Source organism: Chelonia mydas, chromosome 3 (genome assembly GCF_015237465.2).
Source record: "Chelonia mydas isolate rCheMyd1 chromosome 3, rCheMyd1.pri.v2, whole genome shotgun sequence".
Classification (NCBI taxonomy): domain Eukaryota; kingdom Metazoa; phylum Chordata; order Testudines; family Cheloniidae; genus Chelonia; species Chelonia mydas.
In genome coordinates, this window is record NC_057851.1 from 53,070,144 (window position 1) to 53,089,545 (window position 19,402).

The following is a 19,402-nucleotide window of genomic DNA, read 5'->3' on the forward strand; positions in this document are numbered from 1 at the left end:
CAATATTGTTTACACCAATTTGGCAAATGAAATAAACTATGCTGGCAAAAGCACTTCTTTGCCAATATGAACTGCATCTACACTCTGAGCGTTGTACTGGTATTACTGGCAAAAATTCAGCGTAGACTCGGCCTTTACTCTCTGGAAAGGGAAAGGACACATCCTTGCCCCTAGGTAGTAACTGCCAGGTGCGTTCTACCTTTATGCTCCAATCCTGAGAGACAAGGATGTGAGTTAACCCCTCATGTACTGATGCTTGTGAAGTGCCTTTCTACCTTGTCATCGCATTGTAAGAGATGTTGCATTTGGTATATCAAACTAAAATGGTAAATACCCATCCAAAAAGACTAATCATAACCGGACATGATTTTTTAAAAACAAATATAGGGCAATACAAATAATATAATACTTTTCAGAATAAATATTTATGGAATCACACTTTCTGCTAAGCTTCATAATGAATACATTTCTACCTGCTACTTTTTACTTACCTGTTCATAGATTATAAACTTTTCCCTTCAATTTTAAACATATTTTAGAAACAAAACCCAGTAAATCAAGAGGCATTAAGGCCCTACCAAATTCATAACTGTAAAAAATGTGTCACAGACCATGAAATCTGGTCTTCTGTGTTTTTACCGTATACTATACAGATTATATGGGGGAGACTAGTGTTTCTCAAATTGGGGGTCCTGACCCAAAAGAAATGGGGGATGTCACAAGAGTACTGTAGGGGGGTTGCAGTACTGCCATCCTTACTTCCGTGCCGCTGCTGGTGGAGGTGCTGCCTTCATCAGAGCTGGGCTCCCAGCCAGCCACTGCCGCTCTCTGGCCAATCAGCTCTGAAGGCCGTGCTACTGCCAGCAGCAGTGGATAAGTAAGGGTGGCAATATCACGACCTCCCTCCAATAACCTGGTGACCCCTCCCCACAACCCTCTTTTGATCGGGACCCCTACAGTTACAACACAATGAAATTTCAGATTTAAATATCTGAAATGATGAAATTTACGATTTTTAAAATACTATGTCCATTAAATGGACCAAAATGGACTGTGAATTTGGTAGGGATCTAGGCATTATACAAATGACAAAAAGGACAATATAATGGTGCCATACATCTAATCAAACCTGTTGCAATATCTGCATAATAATGTATACAATATTTACAACTATTCTGTATCTTTTAAAAAAGAAACTATTGTTTCGAGGTTACTACTTACCTATAACAATGAGGAGTTTGGTGGCACTTTAAAGACTAACAGCTTAAAGACTAACTAAGCTTCTGTAGGTAGGTACATAAGCTTTCGTGGGTTAAAAAACCCACTTCTTCAGATCTGAAGTGGGGGGTTTTACCCACAAAAGCTTATGCCCAAATAAATCTGTTAGCCTTTAGGGTGCCACCGGACTCCTAGTTGTTTTTGTGGATACAGACTAACACAGCTACCGCTCTGATAGTTAATTATGACACTTATAAAGTAGTAATGTATACTTGCATGCATTTGTTAGGTATTTCAAACAATACCCAATGTACACTTATGTATAGTTTTCCTAATCACGGCTGCAGCCAAGCACTTTAGGAGAGGGGGGGAAAATGTTTAATTTTATAGTAAGCAGCTGTTATTGGACTTCAGGAACGGCAAACAAAGCTGTTTAGTAGATATAATATAGGCAGAACAAATTTTGCCTGTAACCAGCCTAAGGTGCAAATTCCCTCAACTGGCACCTACTTACCACCCTAGTGGACTCTATGTAACAGGACAGACTGGTGAGCTGCCAATAAAATATTTATGCTACAACTGTCCTTGTAGAATACATCTGTCAACTGCTTCAGCCAAAACTATAAACACAGCATAGTAAAGGGTTTTAAGTCCAGTACTGCAGGATGCTGCGTATCCTCATAACCCTGTGCTGTCAACAGGAATTTAAAGTGCTCAGCATCATGCTGGAAGCACTCAGCACTTCACAGGATCAGCCATAATTTTTTTCCCCTTCAACTGAAGATTCTCATCTAGCTTCATAAAGGTTATGTTCCCAGTAACCATAAGATCAAATATTGAAGGTTTATCAACATTGCACTGAAAGAGTTAAACAGAATGTGCTAATCCAACTCCCACTCAGTTCAGCATTTTAAAATCCAGTCATTTTAGATGTTCCTTTTCTTAATGCTAACTAATTTCCCTACATCTCACCATTTATCACACCACTTGAGATACTGAGTGCTGATTAAGGAAATGTCTAAACTTAATTTGCTCAACTAGTCTTCAAATATCAACTGTAAAATCATTCTGGAAATAGACAGGTTTCAGAGTAACAGCCGTGTTAGTCTGTATTCACAAAAAGAAAAGGAGTACTTGTGGCACCTTAGAGGCTAACCAATTTATTTGAGTATAGCTGTAGCTCACGAAAGCTTATGCTCAAATAAATTGGTTAGTCTCTAAGGTGCCACAAGTACTCCTTTTCTTTCTGGAAATAGAATTTCACAGCAAACTGAAACCATCACCTATACCTGAATCACAGTGCAGACAACAGTTTTCATGTCTGACCAAGAAGAATACAGACACCAGGGAAGTAATTTTGAGAACATATGCTAGGCAGTGTATAATACTAACAATAACACAATCATTTTCAGGAGGCCCTGTCGTCCCATAAAATGAAAAGCTTCCTCTTACAGTGTCTCACATATTTGCACTACTTCCAGTAGCCCCAAATCGCCATACTGTCACTCCCTCAGTGTTTTGGTTCATATGGCATTGATGCAGAAAGCTATCAGCCTACCTAATTATTTTGTAAATCTGGTTGATGATTCAGGGATCTTGCTTGACAGTGGACTGCTGTTGAACAATAAGGTGGCAGCCAGAGCCAAGAGTTCATTTCTCTACCAGAACCTAAAAAGGCTAGCATGACCAATTGTTTCAGAGGCTTACTACATTCCTACTATCAAATACTTGACCTGAGGTACACTTTACAATCATTCAAAATGTGAAGTTTGTCCAGAAAGCAGCAGCTGGCAAGTCACAGATTTTTTTTTGTTGGAAGCACATAAGTTACTCACTTTGTGCAGTAAGGATGGTTCTTCGAGATGTGTCCCCCTGTGGGTGCTCCACTGTAGGTGTGTCTGCTTCCTGCGCTGCTGATCGAAGAACTTTGGTAGCAGTCCATCCTGCCCATGCAGACGCTGCTCCCCGCCTGCCATGAGGCTAGGCAACATGCGCATGCAATCCCTCCTCAATTCCTTCTCTACTGCACAGTCACTTTTAGAACTCCAAAGTAGAGGGGAGGAAGGTGGGTTGTGGAGCACCCATGGGGGACACATCTCAAAGAACCATCATTACTGCACAAGGTTAATAACGTCAAGTAGTGTTCCAATGGGTGCTGCACTGTAGGTGACTCCCGAGCAATGTCCACCACTATAGGCTGGAGCTTCGGTGTTGAGCCTGTTATATAGATGATAGCATTTCTTGCTCTGGGGAGGTAGAGTACATCTGTCAAGGTTCCTTCCCCACTCTGAACTCTAGGGTACAGATGTGGGGACCTGCATGAAAGACCCCCTAAGCTTATTTCTACAAGCTTAGGTTAAAACTTCCCCAAGGCACAAAGTCTTTGCCGTTGGATTAGGTAAAACGCTGCCACCACCAAGCGATTTAACAATCAATCAAGGAAAGGACCACTTGGAGTTCCTATTTCCCCAAAATATCCCCCCAAGCCCTTTCACCCCTTTTCCTGGGGAGGCTTGAGAATAAATAAGATGAGCACAAACCAGCCTTGGATTTTTAAGACCCAAAAAACCCAATCAGATTCTTAAAAATCAGAACTTTATTAGAACAAAAAAAAAAAAAAAAAACATAAGAGAACAACTCTGTAAGATCAGAATGGAAGATAATCTTACAGACAGTCAGATTCAAAACAGAGAGTCCCCCTAAGCAAAACCTTAAATTACAAAAAGACACAGAAACAGGAATACACATTTCATCAAGCACAGCGAATTTACAAGCCAAAACAAAGAAAACCTAACGCATTTTCTAGCTAGATTACTTACTAACTTTACAGGAGTTGAGGGCTTGCATCCTTGATCTGTTCCCGGCAAAGATATCACACAGACAGACAAAAGCCTTTCCCCGCCCCTCCAGATTTGAAAGTATCTTGTCCCCTCATTGGTCATTTTGGGTCAGGTGCCAATAAGGTTACCTTAGCTTCTTAACCCTTTACAGGTGAAAGGGTTTTGCCTCTGATTTTATAGGATTTTAATTTTAGGATTTTATAGCACTGTATACAGAAAGGTGGTTACCCTTCCCTTTATTTTTATGACAACATCTATCCAACACAGGCTAAGATATGGTCTTGGAGTATCTCAATGTGATGGTGAATTTCATTATAGCTGCCCAATATGGTGGGGGTAGATGTTTAAGCTAATTACTGTTGTCCCCTGTGGGAGATTTAGTGGAGCTGGTCTGTTGACAAAGGGTCTGATGTGAGGTTTGTGAAAGGCAATGGGCTGTTTGAACACGGGTCCGGAGCACAACATTAACAGAGCAGTGGTACATCTCTATATTTCACATACCACATGGCTCATCTCTCCCATCTCCTGCATAGAGAAGGAAAATGGATTGGGACTCTGGCTTCCAGTCAGGTTCCCTGGACAGGCCTGAGGATGTAGGAGGCAGCATATTCAGTTTGTGATCCACTCAGATCCTTTTCAGCAGTACTACTGCATAGCCAGTTATTTCCCATTTTATATTTGTCTCTTTTTTTCCCCTTCCTAAATGTAGTATTTGCCTTAACTGAATTTTATCTGGCTGATTTCAGACCAATTCTTCAGTACATCAAGATCACTTTGAATTCTAATCCTGTCCTCCAAAATGGCTGAATCTTCTCCAACTTAGTGTCACCCACAATTTTATAAGCACACTCTTCACTCCATTATCCAAATCAACAATACAAATACTGAACAGTACCACAGCCAGGACTAATCTCTGTGGGACCCCACTAGACACTGCCTCTCAGTTTGACAATAAGCCATTGCAAACTACTTTTTGATTAGAGTCTTTCAATTTGCCATGTGCCCACCTTACAGTAATATCATCTAGACCCCATTTCCCTAGTTTGCTTAGGAGACTGTCCTGTGGAACTCGGACGAAAGTCTAACTAAAATCAAGGTAAGTCATGTCTATTGCTTCCCCCACCCCATCCACTAGACCAGTAACTCTGTCAAAGAAGGAAATTAAGTTGGTTTGGCATTATTTGCTCTTGACAAATCCATGTTGACTATTAATTACTTATCACCCTATTATCTTCCAGGTGCTTACAAAATTGATTCCTTCATAATTTTTCCAGTATCTTTCCAGGTATTGAACCTAGGCTAACTGGTCTAATTCCCCACGTCGTCTTTATTCTCTTTTTAAAGATAAGTACTATATTTGTCCTTCAATCCTCTGGGGCCTCACCCAATCTCTGTGAGTTCTGACAGATAATTAACAGTTCCCAGCTTGCTTCAGCTTCATATGAATTTTATCAGACCCTGCCAACTTGAATTCATGGAAGTCTCAATTTTCTTTAACCTGCTCTTCCACTATTTTGGCTTATGCTTCTTTCCTCTTGTTAATATTCATCATTAACCTTTTTAGTGAAGACTAAGAAGACTGAAGCAAAATACCTTTTAAGCACTTCATCCTCCTTGATATCAATTAGCTCTCCTTTCCTGATAAGTACACTTTTCATCTTTCTCTTACTAATAATGTATTTAAAGAAGCTCATTACCTTTCATGCCACTTGCTAGGTGTAACTCATTTTGTGCCTTAACCTCTCTGTTACATTTACAACACAAATGTTACTTACCAGAAACATTCGTTTTTTGAAAGTCACCATTTTATTTCCACTTGTGAGATATGGCTTCCCTGGCATCATGTCTGTTGGGGCCGGGGGGTACCGCATGAGAAGTTTCATGTAAGGGTAACATCATTGCTTTATTCTATGTAAGGGAGTGCATACACATACACACAAACTCACAGAGTCCCGATATTCTACAGGACTCCAAAGAAGTGGGGAAGGTAGGCAGGTAGGATGAATACACAGAACTCTCACAGTATAGTTACATGTACACAATCTTGGAGTTCCTCTGCATATTTCCAATTTGTGGGAGATTAGGAAGCATGCCCCATCAAGTTGACAGGGGGCGAAGTGTCCTTACCTAAATATGAACTATAGCGCCAGTCTCCTGCACTCTGTCAGCGCATAAAGTCAAGTCCAAAGAGCAGTGCTTGGTGACTGTGTGCACTGAAGTCCAAGAGGATGGTCTGCAAATCCCCATCAGGGGAGTATGCCTAGACATACCACAATGCTTGCCACAGCTCTTGTTGAGTGAGCCTTTAAAACAGGAGACGTTTATTTCCTAGTAGCAGCAACGTTGCATACATCTCATAATCCAATGTGAAAGATTGCTTGGTAATGAATTTTCCCTGGCATTTCCTCCAATATGCTACAAACACGTGACTGGATTTTCTGAATGGCTTGGTGCTTTCCAAGTAAAAACAGAGAGCCCTCTTTTTTCTGGGGTACAGAAACAAGTTTTACCTGTGGGAATGGGATTTTGGGGAAAGACAGACACTGAGACAGTTAGAAATCTGACATCACCTTTGGCAAGAAGGTGGGATTGGGCCTAATAGTGATTTTGTCCAAGTGGACAACAGCATAAGGTGCGGTGGTCATCAGAAAACTAAACTCACCCTCCTAGAATACATCACTGCTGTCAGTAAAGCCATTTTGATTGATAGATACTCGAGAGAGGATGAACAAGAAAATCATAAGAAGAGTTCACTGGATCCATTAGGAAAAGATTTAGAGCTCATAAAGATATGGGCTCCCTAACGGGGCACCTGAATTTACCATACTCATAAGGAAATTGGAGACTGCAGGAACAGAGAAGATGGTTTTGTCATGAGCAGATATTACTGCCATATGGACCTTTAAGAAGGCAATACCTAAGCTCTGAGACTTAGGTGTAAAATATATTTTACCACTGCAGGTACCACAGTTCAGGGTGGAAGGAGTCTTACTAGAGGCCCACATAATAAAAAGATTTGTTTATAGCATTTCAGGGTGGAGCCTTTCCTTGATTGCACTAACTTTCAGAAAGCAGAAAAAAAATTCCACATTAGTCAACTGTTTTGTAGCTCAGACCTGGCCTGGCACAAGTAATTAACACATAGAGGGAGGCCTCATTTCTTGTAGTATAGAATTAGGGAGGAAAACAGATCATTAGGCTGAAAACAGAACATTCCTGCTAAATAAGATAAGTAAATAGGTCAGTAGGCTAAAAAGACAATGTCTGAGCCAGATAAGAGGGAGAACACCCAGGGAACCATTTACTACAAACAAGATAACAATGGACAAGATAAATTAGGAATGTAGAGATGAGATAAAGAGTAGGTCCAGCTTGGACAATACACAGACACAGGATGCTGTACAGGGACGGTTTTCTACAAAGTAACCAAGCCAATCCCAAAAAGTGTGATGCCATGTAATTTGTAAATTTGTACAAACGAAGAGGTTTGCTCTGTAACTTTGGGTGTGTGGTACACCATATACCTACCCACCATGGGCAGCAGGTGAACCCCAGGCTCGGGGAGGCTAGCCCCCAGCCCTGACCACCCCTTCTGCCCGAAGCCCTGCACCTCCTGCTGGAGCCCAGAGTCCCAACCCCTCCCGGCTGCCAGCCCCCTTCCGCCCTCCCCCCCACCTCAGGCCACCCGAGCGCCCCCAGCCCTGGAACACCAGGCAAGTGAGCAGAGGGTGCCACCCCACCCCCAGCCCCAGGAGAGTGACCAGCCCCCCAACCGCACCAGGTGAGCTGTGTGGCCTCCCTCCCCCCAGCCCTAGAGTGCAGGCTTGTCCCCATTAGCCCCCCAGCGCCAGCCTGGATCCTGGCAACAGGGTGCGGAGGGGTGTAAGAGCCCCTCCCCCCCACACCACAACCTGGGAAGCAGGAAGGGACCTGGGGGCAGAGCATGGGTGGGGCCACGGAAGGCTGTTTGGGGAGGCACGGCCTCCCCCTGTCTTCAATATCCACTCCCTATCATTGAATCAGATCAACTCAGTGTAGCTTTACTGTATGCCAATTAAAGACATCCAAGTGACAAAATCTGGAACTGAACTCAGTTGTTTGGATCCCTGAGAACTGGAGGATGAAGTGTTCTTGTCTAGTTTTAGGAAGTGTTCTGAATCAGCAGATTGGAAAAGGTCTTAGAGGGAACCCCAGCAAGGTTATCCTCCATGATGCAAAGTGGAGCATCTCTGGTTTGGGACATAGAATCCTCCCTTGCTCTTGAGGCATTAGATCTGGAGATAAATGTAGCAGATACAGTGCAGCTGCAAGAGCTCTGGATACCAGTACTGACACGGCCACACTGGGACTATAGTACAATGTTGGCTCTGTTCAACTGAACTTCATTATGACTAGGTATCATTGGAATGAGACAAAGGGCACAAACAAGATGTTGGCTCCAGTCCCTCAAAAACATCTGAGAACAAATCTTTGTCCAGACATGCTGCAAAACTGGATATTTAGTGTTTTGATCAGAGACACAAAAAAGTCTGTTACTGGATGGCCTCATCAGGAAAATGGTTCTCTGGTCACAGCTGGCTTTCAAAGACCCTCATGTTGATCCTGAGACCAACTTCACAAGCAGGTCTGCCTCCATGTTTTTCTCCTCAGCAAGGTGAAGAGCTACTACATGGATTTAATTTGGGATGCACATCCATAGTTTCTTCACTTTCACAGATAGGAGCATGTGTTCCAAGCTCTCTCAGCTGGCCACCTAGTACATGGCCATGACGTTGTCTGTGAACACCCGTACTACATGATGCTGCAGGACCAAGCAAAAAGACATTGAGGACCCACGGTCCTGCCGTAGGATGCAGTACGTTGATAAGAAATCTAGACTACTAGGAGTTCCAGAGGCAATGTACTTGGTGGCCTAGAAAATGCACACCAACCCAGATTGGAGGCATCGGTGTTGATTGTGATGGTAATGGAGGGAGAGTAAAAGGGGATATCCCTCTGGATGAGAATGTCCCAGTTTTCCCATCAGCAAAGCAGTTGGAGCACTTGAAGAGGGATGGTCAGTCTTGGTTGATAGTGAATGTTCTGTGTGTAGTCATCTGTCACTGTGCTGAAAGAGACTGTGATATAGGTCAGAGGCCATTAGGCCTAACTGCCATAGAAAAAAATGCATGGTCTGTACAGATTTTTTCCAGAGAGTAATCAGGGAGCCCCAAATTTTCAAACCTCTATTCTGGAAGAAAGGCTCTGACCTGAATGCAATCCAGAACCACTCCGATGAAGATGAACCTTTAAGACAGTTGAAGAGTGGATTTCTGCCAGCTGATTAACAGTCCAAAATCTGGAGAGGCTGCACAAGCAACAGATCACTGCAGCGGTCCTTTTGAGAGTTCCTTCATAGAAGCTGGTCATCCAGGTATGTGTAGACATCTGAAGTGTGCGGCAACCAGAGTGAGGCACTTGGTGAAGATTCAGGGAGCCTATTGACTAGCCAAAAGGAAGCAGACTTTGACTGGGTCTTTTGCCCACAAAGAACGTAAAGTACTTTGATGCCACATAAAAGTAAGCATCCTTTAAACTGCATACTGATCTCCCTGGGATAACATATTAGTTTACAAGGCCAGAAGGGACCACTGATTATCTAATCTGACCACTTGTATAACAGATGCCATGGAAGGAAGGGACAGTCTCCTAGAGTAAGCATCATGAATTTGACTTCTTATGTACCTACTGAGGTTTTGAATTCCAGGAGGGGTCTGAGACTGTTGCTCTTCTTAGGCATCAGGAAATGAAAGCCTAGCCCTTAGTGCTGCCTTGGAGCATCCTTTATGATTACTTTCTTGAGAAAGGAATCCACTTCTAATAGTATTTTTGAGAGATAGATCCTAGGAGGAGGAGGAGGAGGAGGATGGTGAGGTGGCCTAGTGCAGAAATGGATAGACTATCCATCGCAGATGGCATCCAGTACCTAGCCAATGAAAGTAACCATCCACCAAGCACTACAGAAGAAAGAGATGAAGTCTCACAGTCAGAGTTGAACGCTAGAAGAAACGACTAGATCTATTCTGACCTCCTGAACATTATAGGCCATTAAATTGCACTCAGTTACTGCCATATTCAGTCCATTCTAGATTAGAGTGAAGTAATATAGCACTCAGGGGGGTCTAAACTATTGTGTGCCAACGATAAAGAACAGGATGGGCCAACATGCACCAATGCCTGAGGACCCTGTAGTTGCAGGGAATTGATTTAGTGAGATATACCCAGATAATCCTAGCAAGCAGTCTGTATTCCAAATGGCAAAGGAAGGCTAAAAAACCTCAAAGTCCCAGCCAATCTAACCTGGGGAAAATTCCTGCCATATTCAGGGTCGGGAAATCAGTTTGATCCTGAGCATGTGATCAAGACAAAACAGCCAAGCATTGAGAAAAATTCTCCTTACTGCCTCAGAGTTCCAGCTTACCAAATCTGGTGTCCATCTCCAGGCATGACCATCTTGGATGCTTCAGACGAAGCAGAAAACACAGCATTCACTGGGGCAAGAGGGGGGAAAATTTCTTCCTGGCCCTTATAGGCTGAAGCCCCGAAGCCTGAGATTTAAAAAGAGAGACAGAGGACCAGAAGGGACACCCTTGGCTTCCAAGTCCAGTCACCACAGGCAACCCCACCATACAACCCCACTTAAATTTATCAAGCTGCATCTTTAAATAGTTAGGTTATTTGCCCTCACTACTGCTATTGGGAGGCTAGTTCAGAAGTTTATTCCTTCTTCTAAATTTCAAAAGGGATGAAGAACTGGAATTATGGCACATATCTGGACAGCAGTGTCAAAAAACTGCTATTTGGAAGCAAATGCTGACGTCTGTGTGGACGAGTGGAGAAGAATCCTGCTCCTGTACTGCGGACATCATTTGCCAGTAGAAAGTTTAGGAGGTGACTCATATCGCCTCTGCACTGCATCCCTTAGTCAGGCAAGGGAGGCTCTCTTTGGAAGTGGAAAGAAATGTAGCAGAACCACCTTTGTGTTGATAAAGATGAGGACTGATAACACTAGGGAGAAGGTAATGGCTCAGATCCTCAGAGATGCTTTTCTATTTTTCACTGTGTGATCACATGATCTCAGCCTATAGTACCTCCTAAAAGACTCTCCTGTTGCTTTTGTTCTTGTGCTGCCGCCTCAGGACACTAACCTAACCTACAGTATACTGAAAGCTAACTACTTAAAAAGGAAAGATTAAGCTAGATGAAGGGAAAGCCAGCTTGAGGACATGAAGGTGAGTTCATTTTACTTTCTGTGGCAGCAGTGAAAAAAACTGAGGGAAGAGGGAGTGACTCCTTTATATTCATTGGCAAAAAAGCTATATTGCAGAGTTCGGGTTGCTTGGTGGTAGGTCGTCCCCTTGCAGAACACTGAGTTGAGCAAAAGTCAAATTTCTGAAAACTAAGAAATGCAAACTTAAGGTTGCCCATGCAACCTTAACTCTCCCTTCCTTTAACAATAGTGCAATATGCCTCATTAACACGCATACCTTTATTCTGCCAATCCCACAGTTGCTGAAATGTACAAGCTCTTCACTCCCTTTTACAATCCATTCAGTCTCATGCAGAGGTGCTGACTTCGTAATGTGCCAGGGGATCCTTGACCCCCACTCCGCCTCTTCCTGCCCCTTTCCACCCCGTTGCCAAGCGTGCCTCGCCCGTACTCCTCCCCCTCAGTGCCTCTTGCACACTGCTAAACAGATGATCTGCGGTGAGCAGGAGGCGCTGAAGTGGGAGGGGAGGAGTTGATCAGTGGGGCCAGCAGCGGCTGGGAGGTGCTGGGGGGAGGGTGCAGCGCTCATCTGCAGGGCTGCCAGCCCTAGAGCACCCACAGAATCAGAGCCTATGGTCTCACCTACAGACTTCTATCTATTACTATTAAAGGACAAAATGGGAGCCTGGGCGGGGGGGGAGATTCGTCCATGTCATTCTCCCTCTACTCTCTTCAAGCAATGCCTTAACATGCACACACTCACACTGGTCCTTGCCAATAAGATTCAGGAGGCTCCAGATCCTGGTGTATAGTCACACAATTAGCCAATTCCCCAGAAAAAATACCACACATGAACAATCAAAAAACTACCTCACAGCCTTGTATAACTCCGTTATACTGACAAGATACTATCTCAATCTACACTTTCACTTAACTATCATTAAAGCATTAGAATCCACTCATCTTACACTTCAGTGCTGACAACATCCTTTGTAACAAAAGCCTTTTGCCCTGATACGGACATAACCTACACATCTCTACACTAAAAAAAAGGTAGACATACAGCGCTTCCCCTTGCTCACACAAGAGGATGCAAAACACAGATCTTGTATCCTACTCACAGCTCTGTGACACACTTTTACATCCTAGTGAGCCAAGAACAACTTAGAATCCACACCTGTAGCACCCTGGTCATATACATTTTCCCCCCCAGCAGTTAAGGTTTCTGGGATATCAGTTCCAAGCCTCCCAACAGCATGCCTTTAGAAACAGCACAATAATCTGCCCTAAGATCAGGAAGTAGCCACTTGACCCTCCCAAGGCCGGGTAAAATACAGATTCTCAACCAGTCCCAGGCTTACCTACTACCTACTGTCCTCACTGACCCACCATTCTCCCTGTCCAAACCACATGCACCCCCCTGCCCAACTCTGGTTTCTTCCTACTTGATACAACAAAAATTGTGGTGAGACTGGCTATTGATTATTGACTAATTGACTATTCTGCTATGTAAGTCCCCCTCCCTCATAAAATAAACACACCTTATATTTAACAGAATTTGTAGCAAGCAACTTAAGTTACTTACACATACATGCATGTACAAAGCTTTAGACTAGAAACCTCAGCGGCGGAATGTTCACCGGGGTAATGGCATGACATTCCCTCAAACTACCAACCCAACCATAAAGTGGCTGCACAGAAACCTTCTCATGGTTTTCTTTATTGGTGCATAGCACTCCCAGAGTGCACATCTACAGAGGCAAAGAAGTGAACACATTCTTCGATACCATTCACAGTTTAAATCCCCCAAAGAGCTACTGAGTGCCATGTACTACCTTGGGTAAAAACTGAGATTGAGACCATTTTGGCCTGCATCACAGCAATAGCTGGAGCACTAGCTCTGTGTAGAAAGAAAAAAGTCACCTAGAAACTTTTTGAGAAACAGATTTTTTGCAGGGCTCTTATCTCTGGAATCCCTGGCACAAATGATCCCAAATGTGGGTCACTAACTCTACTTTGCACTCCCAACAAGGCATACCAAATTTCAAGAAAATCTAAAATCTGCATTCTTGCATAGAGCATTTAGAAAGGCCTGCAACTACTAGCAGCAAACATCTCCAATGGCTGGTGATGAGACACTAGGTTGGGTAGGGCTCTGAGTTACAATAGAAAATTCTTTCCCAGACATCTGGTTGGAGGGTCTTGCCATATTTGGGACTGGGAAGGAATTTTCCCCTGGGTCAGAGTGGTAGAGACCCTGTCGGTTTTTTGCCTTCCTCTGCAGCATGGGTCACTTGCAGGTTTAAACTAGTATAAATGGGGGATTCTCTGTAACTTGAAGTCTTTAAATCATGATTTGAGGACTTCAGTTATTCAGCCAGGGGTTAGGGGTTTATTACAGTAATGGATGGGTGACGTTCTGTGGCCTGCAATGTGCAGAAGGATAAACTAGATGAGCATGATGGTCAATTCTGACCCTAAAAACTATGAGTCTATGTTGTCTTTTAAAGAGGAAGGATAGAGGGACAACAGATGAAAAAGGCTCCTCTACATATTTATCTGTAGCATAGGAGGCCACGAAAGGAGTGAAGTGGCCTATTCATATCAATGTGACAAAAACCATAAGAATGGTCACACTGGGTCAGATCAATGGTCCATTTAGCCCAGTATCTTATCTCCCAATAGTGGCCAGTGCCAGATGCTTCAGAGGAAAAGAACAGAACAGGGCAATTCATCGAGTGACCTATCACTGTCATCCAGTCCTAGCTTCTAGCAGCCAGAGAGGTTGAGACACCTAGATCATGGGGTTGCATCCCAGACCATCTTGGCTCAGTCACTGAAAGACCTATCCCTCCATGGACTTATTTCTTTTTTGAATCCAATTATACTTTTAGCCTTCACAACATCCCAGCAATGAACTACATAGGTTGACTGAGTTGTATGAAGAATTATTTCTTTTTTTTTTTTTTTTTTTGCTTTATTGCCTATTAATTTCATTGAGTGAACCCTGGTTCTTGTGTTATGTCAAGGAGTAAAACACTTCCTTATTTACTCTCTCCACACCATTATTTTATAGACCTCTAACATATCCTCTCCTCATTCATCTCTTTTCCAAGCTGAGCAGTCCCAAGTCTTTTTAGTCTCTCCTCATATGGAAGTTGTTCCAGACCTCTACTACCTTTTTTTGGCCTTCTCTGTCCCCTTTCAAATTCTAATACATCTTTTTTTTAAGATTGGGGTGACCAGAACTGCACTTAGTATTCAAGGTGTGGGCATACCATGGATTTATATAGCATAATAATATAATTGTCTTATTCTTTTCCTAAGAGTCTGTTGATGTTCCTAGCTGAACGAGAATACCCCATGGAGACCTGAAACAAAAGCTCTGAGATGTGTTAACTGCTCCATTCATCTCAGTGGGTTTCCATCCCCCTTCTGAGTGCTTTACAGAATGTGATATGCCCTACACAAAAGGGGCAGGATTTCCCCAGATCCTGGCTCACCTGGAGGGCAGGGAGGGAACCTCAGATACTCAGAAAAAGGCAAGCTCCTCCCAGAACCCAGCTCACATGAGGCAAGTAGGGAGGGGCTCCAATCTCTGTACATGGGCATGAGCTGGGGGATGACCCTAGTGCACACACACAAGGGGCAATGTAATGGGCTCAGACCCCTAGAGGGGCAAGATGCCCCCAGATCTGAGCACACACAAAAGGAAGGGAGAACGTGGGGTTAACAGGGGCCCCGGCCCCTATTCTCTCTCAGTCCCCTGGCAACTCATCCCCACATCCCTCTTTCCACTGTTCTACCACTCTATACCCCCAATCTCTCTCCCCTCCCAACCATCACTATGTATCCACCTCACAATCCCCCATCTCTTGCCGCAGTGACAAATCTTTCTCCCCTAATCCCTCACTTCTCCTACCACTAATACTCTCCCCTCCCAGGAAGCAGTCACCTGTGTATTTCCCCCCAACACACACACCCAACCCCATTACTTAGGTGGGTGCAGGAGGTTGGGTTGCCATGCCCCCTAACTTGAGTCCCCATGCTGTGAACCTCACCTACCATTCAACCTCTTTATTACCCTTTCCATAAGCCCCCACTCCTCATTTCACCCCAAACTGCTTTGCCCCTATTCCCCTACTGCTCTGTTCCCTAATATTTTTTTTTGGGGGGGGGGGTGAGAGTGGGAAGGGTTCCTATTTCTAATTTTTCCCCAAATAATTAACTTTCCCCTTAAAATCTTTTTGTCTTAAGGAGAAGTTAATCACAAGCCACTACCTATGTTAATTCAAGAGTGGATTCACAGCCATCAGGAGCACTCATTCATCCAGTCATTATCACCTCTTAGTTTAACCTTACAAGGCAGCAGAGAGCAGAAAGAAATCATTTGGGATGGGAAGAGGCTGTGACTTGGGAATCTCTTGGACTAAATTTTGATCACTAATGCAGCCCAGCACTATGCACATCGAATTTAAAAGCAGTACAAGTAACTCTTTGGATTTTAGGGCACTTATAAGAGTCAAGTTTAAAGCACATAAAATGGTAGAAGCAGAAACAGAAACCCTCTACCCTTTTTTCTGTATCGGTGTATGCACCATGTAAAAATATTTATATTTTCTTGAATACTGTTCTCAGGTTGTACAATGCTGTAACTGTTGTATTAAAGTGTAATTTTGTAAGTATTTACTTCCACAGTTACATTATAAGATAAAATATGTAAAATAAAGGAATGAAGTACTTTAGAATATAGGCCAACACTTGATGGAGGTTAGGAAGACTCTTTCCCTATGGGCAGGTTAATCCATAATTATCCACATTAGGGTTTCTTGAATCTCTAAAAACATAGTAACTGCCAGTATCAGTTAGTAAAAAAAAAAAAAAAAAAAAAAAAAAGATGGCCCACTGATCTGACCCAACACAATTGTCATGTTCTTAAAATGATGAAAAATTCAAGGAATGCCTCTGTTATTGCTCTCCTCAACTGAGGGAGAATATTATGTTCACAAAAATAGAATAGTGCCAAACAAAGTTCTCAAAGGCCAACCCCAGTAATAAAACACAAACTGAAGTAAAAACACCCACATTTCTCTTCTGCTTTTAGTTCATTGTCAATTATTTCCAAATGAGCATAAATTAAATCATGAAAAGTTACGTAATTTTCTGCTGGTAATCAAAGTATTAGAAGGATACTTTGTAAAGACAGTGTTAACTAACTGCTGGCTAAAACGTAGACATTACATACAAATGAACTTTCAAAATCTACCACAGGGGGGAAAAAAAAAAAATGTACTGATTCAGGTGGTCAGTCAAGCTGCAGGATAGAAATCCACACACAAAAATTAAGAAAAGCCAGGATATTTTTAGTGGGCAAATACTGACAAAAAGGATCAATATTCCTTGGTTAGTAACTTCTTTACTTTGTGCTAACTAGCACTTGCGACAGATATTATGAACCCAGGCATATATTAAGATCTCTATCCACTTTATAAATGTTTTCTATCTCTGTGACAGGGATTGTATGTTGGTTTGTTGGGGAGTGTTACTGAGCTCTGTCTAGAAACTAAAATCAGTGGGACCCTGCAGACTGATAAACTACCACCCCTTGGGTGAATTGCATATGTTGATTCAGACTAGGTGCAAGGGACCCAGGAGACAAAGGAAGAGCTTGGGGTATAAAACGCCACCTTGAACTGATGGGGGACCAAGAGCCTCGTTCTGATTTAACAAAGTGACATGAGCCTTTAACCCAGGGGACAAAAATCCCACACTGAGGGTTTGAAGGACTGGAACTTGCCGGGGTCTCTATAGGAAAGATGAGGGACCTCTGGTAAGCTTAAGTATGTGTTTAGACCTTTTATTAATATATTTTCTCTAAGGCTTTTGTCCTTAAATAAATGTACTTTGCTTTGTGGAAGCAGCCTTCTTTCCTTTTTCTGCCGGCATCCTGAGGTGTATAGGGTATCCACCACTTTCTGCCATTTATTTAAGTCTTATAATGGTCTGTTCAGCCTTCTGAGTGTCATGCTGATATATCGGATTTCTTCCTCAAATTGTTTGTGTAGTGTTTCTTTAAAGATAGTGGTTCTCAACCAGGGGTCCATCTACCCCGGGAGTATGCAGAGGTCTTCCAGGAGGTACATCAACTCATCTAGATATTTCCCTAGTTTTATAACAGGCTACGGAAAAAGCATTAGCAAAGTCAGTAAAAACTACAATTTCATACAGACAATGGCTTGTTTATACTGCTCTATATACTATCCACTGAAATGTAAGTACAACGTTTATATTCCTGCAAAAGTAAGCAATTTTTCAGTAATAGTGTGCTGCAACATTTTTGTATTTTTATGTCTGATTTTGTAAAAAAGTAGTTTTTACGTGAGATTAAACTTCGGGGTTCACAAGACAAATCAGATTCCTGAAAGGTGTACAGTAGTCTAGAAAGGTTGAGAGCCACTGCTCTAGACCACTCGCTTTTTTTCCTTCACATATTATAACTTGCCATTGAAGTTGGAAGATGCCACCAACACAAGTGTGTCCTAAATATATCCATTGTTGTCCTCTTATTATGTTTGATGTTTTAGATTGGCTTGTTCTACCTAGAATTTCTGATGTTGCAAGCAATTATTTCCAATGAACTCTGAAGATCTTCTGCAGACATTTACTTTGGAAGAAGGAGTTCATCTCATCAGTTTCTGTTGTAGATTTCCATGATGCTGCTGGTAAACAAACAGGCCAGGTCTACACTAAAAAGTTTGACGTAGCTGGGTCAACCTCTCAGGGATGTGAAAAATCCATACCACTGAGCAACGTAGTTAAGGCAACCTGCTCCTCCCTGTAGTATAGACAGTGCTAGATCAATCTAAGAAAACTCTTCCATCAACCTAGCTACTGTCTCTCAGGGAGGTGGATTAACTACAGCAACAGGAGAACCCTCCCTGTAATGAGTGTCTTCACTGAAGTGCTACAGAAGTGCAGCTGCAGCATTTCTCCTGTAGACATAGCCTCAGTGTGGATGGGAAAAAAAACTTCAGGAGCTAAGCTAGCTCACAGGGTTCCAAAGTGAAAAGAATCATGGGAGCAAACCCAGTTGAGCCAGTTATGTTAATACAGCTAGTTACCAGGGAGCTGCAGCCCAGAAATCCAGTCCCCGATCAGATGAATTGCTTGGAAAAGGCAAAGCATGGGGCCGCTGTGTTCTGTTTTATACCCTTAGTCCCATGTGCTTAGAGGACACAAGTCCAGGCATGTCTGGTGGGCATTACCGAGTCCCCAGGCAATACTGAGCAATTCCCCTGATGTGGCCTTGCGCAAGTTAGTCATTGCATTGTAGCTTCCTTGCTGGACAATGGCTATTCGACACCCATCCGGGTGTTTGTTACTTTCCTTGCTGTTCTCTCTGGGGAGCTAATATTTGGCTGATTCCCCAACTTACAGCATGTTTTAGTGACAATCATACAACACAATCTCATAACTTCATATGCATTAATGATATACATATTTAGATAAAACAATGACTTTCAGCAGATCATAACCTTTCTCCTTTATATGCAATATCTCAATTTTATATAAGTAAGGAATAATGGGGATTACAGGGTCCTCCCCCAAGGTATAGAATGTCACAGCTACAGGATAGAGGAACTTGACAACAAGCAGAACCTTTTATTATGCCTTAGTGTCTTCCAGCTTTGCCTTTAATATGAAAGTATTTCCACCTAAGACTAATTTTTGATGAGAATTGCAAGTCAATATCAACAAAATAGCAATACAAGGCAGAATTAAAGGTGTGTGTAGGGGGATAGAGACTTACTGTGTACGTGACAGCTGCCAACATTCCAATCAAGGTCAAGGAGCTAATGGAAAATGATAGGGCAGCCAAACCATCTGTAATATAAAAGTAGAGAAAAGCCTGATGAAAAATTTATATATAAATACAAGACATGCCCCAGAATGGAGAGTGGATTGTTTTCCTGAAGTTAAAAAAAAATATTCACCCTTAGTTAAATTAGATTGGCTAACATTTTAAATCAACCACAACAATTAGTTAAAACAGAATTATGATGTTAGTTTTTTAATTACATTCCAATCCAAGTAA

The 19,402-nt window shown here is 42.6% G+C and overlaps 1 protein-coding gene across 6 annotated transcripts in view; it reads right to left on the bottom strand.

Moving 5' to 3' along the window:
- Positions 1–19,402, bottom strand: part of LMBRD1 (LMBR1 domain containing 1) — a 235,113-nt gene that overhangs the window by 122,201 nt on the left and 93,510 nt on the right. For all 6 annotated transcript variants that reach the window (XM_043542453.1, XM_037894279.1, XM_037894280.1 and 3 more), the window contains exon 7: positions 19,118–19,191. In XM_043542453.1, the coding sequence (XP_043398388.1) occupies positions 19,118–19,191 (74 nt within the window). The remainder of the gene's footprint in view (positions 1–19,117; positions 19,192–19,402) is intronic.